Source organism: Panthera pardus, unplaced genomic scaffold (genome assembly GCF_024362965.1).
Source record: "Panthera pardus isolate Hobbes unplaced genomic scaffold, ASM2436296v1 HiC_scaffold_6, whole genome shotgun sequence".
NCBI classification, from domain to species: domain Eukaryota; kingdom Metazoa; phylum Chordata; class Mammalia; order Carnivora; family Felidae; genus Panthera; species Panthera pardus.
In genome coordinates, this window is record NW_026526991.1 from 128,782,856 (window position 1) to 128,790,166 (window position 7,311).

At 47.9% G+C, this 7,311-nt stretch overlaps 1 protein-coding gene across 7 annotated transcripts in view; it reads left to right on the forward strand.

Annotated features, from left to right (window-relative positions):
• BEND7 (BEN domain containing 7) overlaps nt 1-2,303 on the forward strand; it is an 81,959-nt gene extending 79,656 nt beyond the window's left edge. For 5 of the 7 annotated variants that reach the window (XM_019460749.2, XM_019460740.2, XM_019460741.2 and 2 more), the window contains one exon: nt 1,264-2,303. In XM_019460749.2, the coding sequence (XP_019316294.2) occupies nt 1,264-1,442 (179 nt within the window). In that variant the 3' untranslated portion in view covers nt 1,443-2,303. The remainder of the gene's footprint in view (nt 1-1,263) is intronic. The other 2 variants (XM_019460742.2, XM_019460743.2) reach the window with 1 other exon arrangement.
• Nucleotides 2,304-7,311: the final 5,008 nt, after the last annotated feature.

The window sequence follows — 7,311 nt, forward strand, 5'->3', positions numbered from 1 at the left end:
CACGTAGCATTTCAGGTTACTTCCTGCCGAGTGTGGGTGTTCTGTGAATCTTTCCCGTCATACCTGAAAAGTCATCACCTACTTGCTTTGTAGTATGTGATCATCAAGCCTCCAATTTGCCCTAAGAGTTTTAGAAATCGTTTTTGAGAGTTGACTCACGCATTCCCTCTTAGAAGCCCAGCGTATGATCCAGTCAGTTCATTGTTCACTAAAAAGCAGTCCTCTCTTCTCTGTTCTTTTCCTCATAAGCTCCAGGTGAATACATAGAGTTCTGACGCATATTTATTTTAATGTGCACTGCGTAGACGCAGCCTACGGGAGAAGAGCTCTTCTCGGCACTGAGGGAGCAGTTGGGAAGGCCAACGTCAGTTAGGCCTTCAGCGGCCCGGAAGATGAAACCGTTGATTGGGGAGATAAGCTAGCTCTGCCCTATTAGGCAAAATCATCTGTGACATCAGTTCCTCCAAAAATAGCCACTTGTAACTGAATAAGCGCAAATGAGCTATGAATTCCTAGGGAAGAAAAACCTTTCGCGTGGGTCGTATCAACACAGTGACAAAATGACTAGTTAAAAGGCGAGACGCTCGGGGCACCTGAGTGGCCCAGTCGGTTAAGTGTCCGACTTGGGCTCAGGTCACGATCTCACGGTTCGTGGGTTCGAGCCCCGCGTCGGGCTCTGGGCTGACAGCTCGGAGCCTGGAGCCTGCTTTGGATTCTGGGTCTCCCTCTCTCTCTCTCTCTGCCCCTCCCCCGCTCGTGCTCTGTCTCTCAAAAATAAACATTAAAAAAAAAAAAATGAAAAGGCAAGAAACTCAAAGTAACCGGTGACTGACATGATACGTAACAACTGTTTTCACAGATGGCCTAAACTGAGCCGTCGGTGTCTTGGCGTGGCGTGGCAGCCAGCCACAAATGTCCTTGAAATTACATACTTCATTTTCCCGGTACACTTGCCTTCCGCGTCACACGAAACCGACATACGAAAATATGGGTTTATACTAAAGCGCTGTCTTGCCATGTGGGTATCTGTGGTACAGAAATATTTACCTCCAGGTTCCCTTCTCCAAAAAGATGGTGACTCTAAGCCGTTTTCCTCACAAACACTGCGTGTAGACCTCATTCACTGTATAAAGCCAACTCCCGTGAAATCTTTAGCACCTGACCCGGAGGCCAAATAGTTGGCTGGAAAGAAACTTGGACGGTAGAAATGCCAAAGCCGAGGGGGAGAAATCGTTGTGCTGACCGTTACCTACCTTTGCCTAGCACTGGAACCAAGTCAGAGGGGGAGAGCTCAGAGTTACTGTAGAGGCGCCCTGTCCGAGGCACTTGCGCCCCATCGCGCTGAACCTGAGCCAGGAGGGGGCCCCGGGCCGAGTCGGTGGTCCACTGACAACCAGCTCATCAACCGGAGGGAGATGGTTGGAGGCGTCCCTGAAATGTGATGACACTGCTTCTCGGTGCTGCGGCTTGTGGACTCAGCCCAACCGCTAGACAGCTCCCTCTCCCGTCTGTGCGTCTCCTGTCTTATTCCTGAGGCGGGGAGGAAGGTCCCGAGAAACCGTTGCCACCACATCCTAGGGTTATTAGCCTTTTACGTTTAGGCCGGTGAGCAGCCCCTTCCCTGAGACCAGTCCTAATGGAACACGGCACACCAGGGCTCTTGTTTTCCTGCAGCTTAGGTTTGGGAATTTGTCCTCTGCCCCTCGGAAGGAAATACTGCTCAAGGGAACTGGAAAGATTAATTAGTGACCTTTCCACTCTATTACAGTTAGATGAGTGCGTTGCTAATGCAGGTAGAAACATTTACCTTACAACTGTGGGATCTGTTAATTATACACCGTGAACCTTCCAAAGCCCTTCCTTCCAAGACGGGGCGACAGCTTGGAGTTTTCGATACTTGAGGAGGAGTAGGGATTGTTCAGCTCACAGATACGTGCAGTGCGTCCACAGATTGGAGCCACGCACTCACAAAACCGCACCAGTGAAATCCCATTTTGTGCACTCGAATTGTGTTTGTGTTTACTTACTGTGACTACTGTTCAGACTTTATTCAGAAATCCTTTTTATAGGCTTTCTTAGTAAAAAGAAAAATTCCATATCTACGGATAATGTCTCAATCTTCTGTATATATGTTTTATTAATATGTAAATATTTAGATTTTTTTAAAATTACTATGTTCTTTAAAAAAAAATTCAACACAAGGCTAGTTGTGAAAATGGTGTATAATGTTGTGTTGTGATATCAATTCCCAAGATGCTCTTTATGTCCGTTCCAGAAGAATACAATAAATTACTTTAATCGAACATGCCTGTGTTCCGTGCCTGTGTGCCAGTCCTGTGTTTATGGAGTCAGTGCTAACCACTAATTAAAAGGTATTTATTAATACTCTGGTGGTCTTACACAGAAAGTTGTATCTCCTTAGGAAGTTAATTTTTTAAAAATAAAGAAACAAACTAGATAGCCATCAGGAAGAGCGGCTTCAAATCGAGAAAGTCGCAGGCGCCCCCTGGGAGTCAGATCACTGTCTGCCTCAAGTCCCACAGTAACCACTTGAGCATTAAGCGCTGATAGAATTGAAGCCTAATTTTAAATGAATTAGGTAGCTTTATAATCTTCACTTAAAAGGTTAAGCCCCGCTTCTATGGAAACAACACATCAGAAGGACAAATCAATCTTCTTCAATGCAAAGTGGCTGGTAAAACCTAATTGCCTTAGTCCCCTCTCTGAACACGGGAGGGCGCTGCTCCTCACTGGGCGCCCGCCCCACCCCCACCCCGCAGGCATTCCCAGCACTGACCCTTCCCCCCCTGCCTGGAGCACCCCTGGCCTGGAACACCTTCGGCTGGTCGGCCGGTTCTCTGGGGGCCTCGCTTGGGAAGGCCTGAGCTGTTCCCGCTTCAGGAGAAAGCCGCGGGACGGCTGGGGAGGAGGCCGCGCGGTGAGGTGCTCCCAAAAGGCCAGGACGCCCTCGATCCCACGTTCGGGCGTCATCCAACTGACCGCCCTAAAGGGCTCCCTCCAGTGCAGCGTGAGGGGGCCCGGGGCACCACAGGAGGCTGCACCGGAAGGGGGCTGTCCTGTCCCCGGAGACCAGAGCCGTGTCCCCTCCCGCAGGCCCAGCCTCAGCCGTTTCTTGAACACCCACTGCGGCAGGTGCCGTGTCGGGTCAGTCTGGCAGGAAAGAGAGGAAAAGAGTGAAGAGGTTGTGTAGACCATCCCAAGAAACTGGGAGGGCCGGGGGTTGGGGGACCACTGAGGCACCCTCAGAGGTCTTGATCTCTGAATGGTCATCATATGAATGATTCATCATATGATCATCATCGTATGATGATTCATCATGTGAATGTACTGACCTGTCTGGCAGAAGCAGGGGCATTACTGGACAGGGGCGAGCCTGAAGCAAGGCGTCCCATCAAGAAGCTGTTGGAATAGCCAAGGCTACTTACTTCTTTAGAGGACGGAACCCCAAATGCCCAAGCATGAGAAAGGGAACCAAGGGGACTTGGTGACTCTCTGGCTTGGGCTGCAGAGGAGAGTGCAGCTGTAAGAAGGGGAGGGGGCTCGGGCTGGGGAGCCCCAGGGTGTTGTGTGCGCCCAGGGAGGGAGCACAGGGAGGGGCCGCTCAAAGAATGGCAGTCGAGTTCAGGTACAGATGTTACTCCGTTCGTTCATTCACGTGTCTCTTGGACACTGAGGGTGTGACTGGTGCTGTTCTAGGGGCCGGTAGAGCAGTGAGCCACGGGCCCTGGGGCATGGGGCTCGCCAGGACCGTCACAAGGTGTGAGCCCGGAGAAAACGGCCGCGCAGAAGGTGCAGAGTGTTCCAGAGCTGTAGAAGGGAACTTAATCTCAGACCAGGGGCTTTGCCCCAGGCGAGAGGCAATCAAGATTTGAAGCACCATCCGTTCAGCAGAATTCGAGTCTCAGCTCAGCACGTACCACCCTCTGACATTGTCTTGCTTAATGACATGGCTGTTTACTGTCTACTTTCCACTGGCATCTAAGCCTCGTGAGGCCAGGGGTCTTATCTGTAAGGCCATTAAAGATTTCAGACCCTGGTGAAAACACCGTCAGGACATCCCTGTCCCCGAGCAAGAGTGGACTGTGACAGGCGAGGGGTGTCAGGTACTGCCCTCTCCCTTCTTCTGTCCCTTAGTCTTAGATCATGAGCCCTTCCTCCGTCCCGGTATCGACACTCTTCATAAACGGTGGAGAAATTGCATCAACAGGTCCGCACAAGACATGTTGCGCGGGGGCCCGTGCGAATTTGGTAGCTCTAATGATGCGGAACAACACTTTGAATTTACACAAATCAACAGTGTCTGTACTTTGTAACCTCCGAAGTACGACACTGATCATCCCCCTAAATTATATATACACGCATTTATACATCTATGTGTGTATTTATTCTCTATTTCTATTTTGTAATCAGTGAGGTTAAAAGAACATAAAGGAATCATTATGAAAAAGCCAAACAACAGTCTAGGAATGAGGCCCGGGCGGGATAGTACGCTGATGTCACAAACAGATTTGATACTTAAGGGCCTTTTCAATTGCGCTTTTTTTTTTTTTTTCTTTTTGGCCATTTTTATCTGCTAATGCTGAGAAATTGAGGGACATTTTAAACCTAAATTCTGAAACTCAGCTACTTCAGATAATTCCTTTAAAATACTTTCCGGGGCACCTGGGTGGCTCAGTCGGTAAAGCGGCCGACTTCGGCTCAGGTCATGATCTCGCGGTCCATGAGTTCGAGCCCCACGTCGGGCTCTGTGCTGACAGCTCAGAGCCTGGAGCCTGTTTCAGATTCTGTGTCTCCCTCTCTCTCTGACCCTCCCCTGTTCATGCTTTGTCTCTCTCTGTCTCAAAAATAAATAAATGTTTAAAAAAATAAAATAAAATAAAATAAAATACTTTCCAAACATGAAGCTGATGGGAGCACGCGCAGTGGAGAAACTGCTCAGACACTAGCTGTCTCGACTTCTGGTTGTTCCTACTCCCCACCACGATGCCGTAACAGATTCAGAAAGTGGAGGGCCCTCGATGTGAATATGGAGTGAAAATCAATTTTACAAAGGAAATTGAGCGTCCTAAATTGGTTCAATGAAGTGGTGGACCAAATGCATATTCTGGTAGAAAAACTACTTGCTGCTGTACTCTCGCAATGCAGAGAAAGAGAGAATACGTTACAGCGGACGGCACTTTCTCCATCTGTTACTGAATTAAACGTCCTCCAAAAGAGATGTGTTTCTAACCACCGGATAAGGGAAATCAGGAGCGACTCAATTAACAACTCCCGCGCTGACCCCGTCCCCCCTTGCAATGAACGCTGTGACACTGCGTGGTCCCCGAGGGAGGTATTTCACTGTGTGAAGCTATGCCGCCTCCTTCCCCTCCTCTCCCCGACTCTCCCTGTAACACAGACCTACAGCTGTGGGCAGCCTTGACCCTCGTGGCGAAGGTTTTGTATCTATGGTTCGCGTCAAATGCTGTTCGCGCATGTTTGTCCTACCCCCTCCGTTGTGTGGGTGTTCCTTGGGGGGAGACACCCACAGCTGGTCTTTCCCTCACCATGTCCTCATGAGACCGGCTCCCAGTGGAGGTGAAGTGGGCGTATTTTAACATCGGGCTGACCCCCTAGACACTGGCTGCTGCCCGTATTAAGTGACAAGAGCCTTGGTCACACCTTGGCTACTGTAACAACACACAACTTTCGAAAACGAACAAACTCTCAAAGACCAAGAAACGACTTTTGATTGGAAAGTACCCAGTGACTTTGGAGGTGGGAAGGAGGAGGTGGTGAAAGTTGACAAAATTAGTCTGAATTCATTGGACAGATTGAACGCAGGAGAGCCAAGAAATGCTTTGGAAACTGAGAGAGATTTACTCCCTTCCCCTCGTTCCCTCATTTAAACATATAAAACTTCAGAAATTGCAGCTGTAGTTTAGATCAATAAAATATTATGGGAATTTAAGGAAAATCTCGCCTAGATCGACATACAGCATATATTAAGGGTAGTAACAAAAAGGCCTAAATATAAAGTGGTTCAAATGACATGCAGATGTTTTTCTCTAACTCATCACAGCCCAGAAGCGGGTGGGTGGTCCACAGTGTTGGTTGGTAGCTCTGCTCCATGAGGTCATCCAGAAACCCAGTCCTATCCTTCTGCACCCCCTAGGAGACATCCACATCCATGAGGTCAACCATGTTAATGTGGTTCACCAGCATAGGTTTCTATTGGAGCCTATGGAATGGTGGGGAAAAGTTGGTGGAGGGAAACGATGTCCTGAAGAAAATGTGATCTTGGGCGTGTATCTCTTCTACTACTGCAGAGAATTACTGGGGGCAATTAGCTGTTGGTTCTACCAGTGCCATTTTACTTGGTGGGAAAGGAAAAATGATCCAGTAAATCGTGTCGAGGACAACTGGCCAGCCATTTGTAAAAACAAAATTGACAAAATGCATCATAGCCCTAAATGTAAAAGCTAACACTATGCAACTCCAAGAAGAAAACAGAGAAGTAGATCTTCATATTCTTGGGTCAAGCAATGGTTTCTTGGATAGGACACCAAAAGCACAAGCGACAGAAGTGGATAAGTGGAACATCGTGGAATGAAGCGCTTTCTTTTAAAGTTTCTATTTACTTATTTAGAGAGAGAGAGCATGCATGGTGGAGTGGGGGTTGGTGGGGGTGGGGGAGAGAATCCCAAGCAGGTTCCACACGGACAGTGCAGAGCCCAACATGGAGCTCAATCTCACAAACCGTGAGATCATGACCTGAGTCAAAATCAAGTCAGATACTCAACTGACTGAGCCACCCAGGAGCCCCGAGATGAAACATTTTTGTGCTGCAAAGAAAACCAAAAGACAACTCACAGAAGGGACGAACAGATTTGCAAAACATAGATCTGATAAAGAATTGGTATCTAGAATATATAAAAAGTTTCACAACTCAAAAATAAAAAGATAACCCAATTTAAAAATGGGCAAAAGATTTGAACAGACTTCTCGAAAGATATATAAATGGCCAATAGGCTGATAAGCATATGAAAAGATGCTCAACATCACAGTCATTAGGGAAATGCAAATCAAAACCACTTCACACCCACAGAGAAGGCTGTAATCAAATGACAGACAACAGAAGTGTTGTATGAATGTGGAGAAATTGGACCCCTGAAACATTGCTCGTGGGAATGTAAAATGGTGCAGGCTCCTTGGAAAACAGATTGGCAATTCCTCCACAAGTTAAACATAGAGTTACTGTAAGACCTAGAATATACCCAAGAGAACTGAAAACATGTGCACACAAAGACT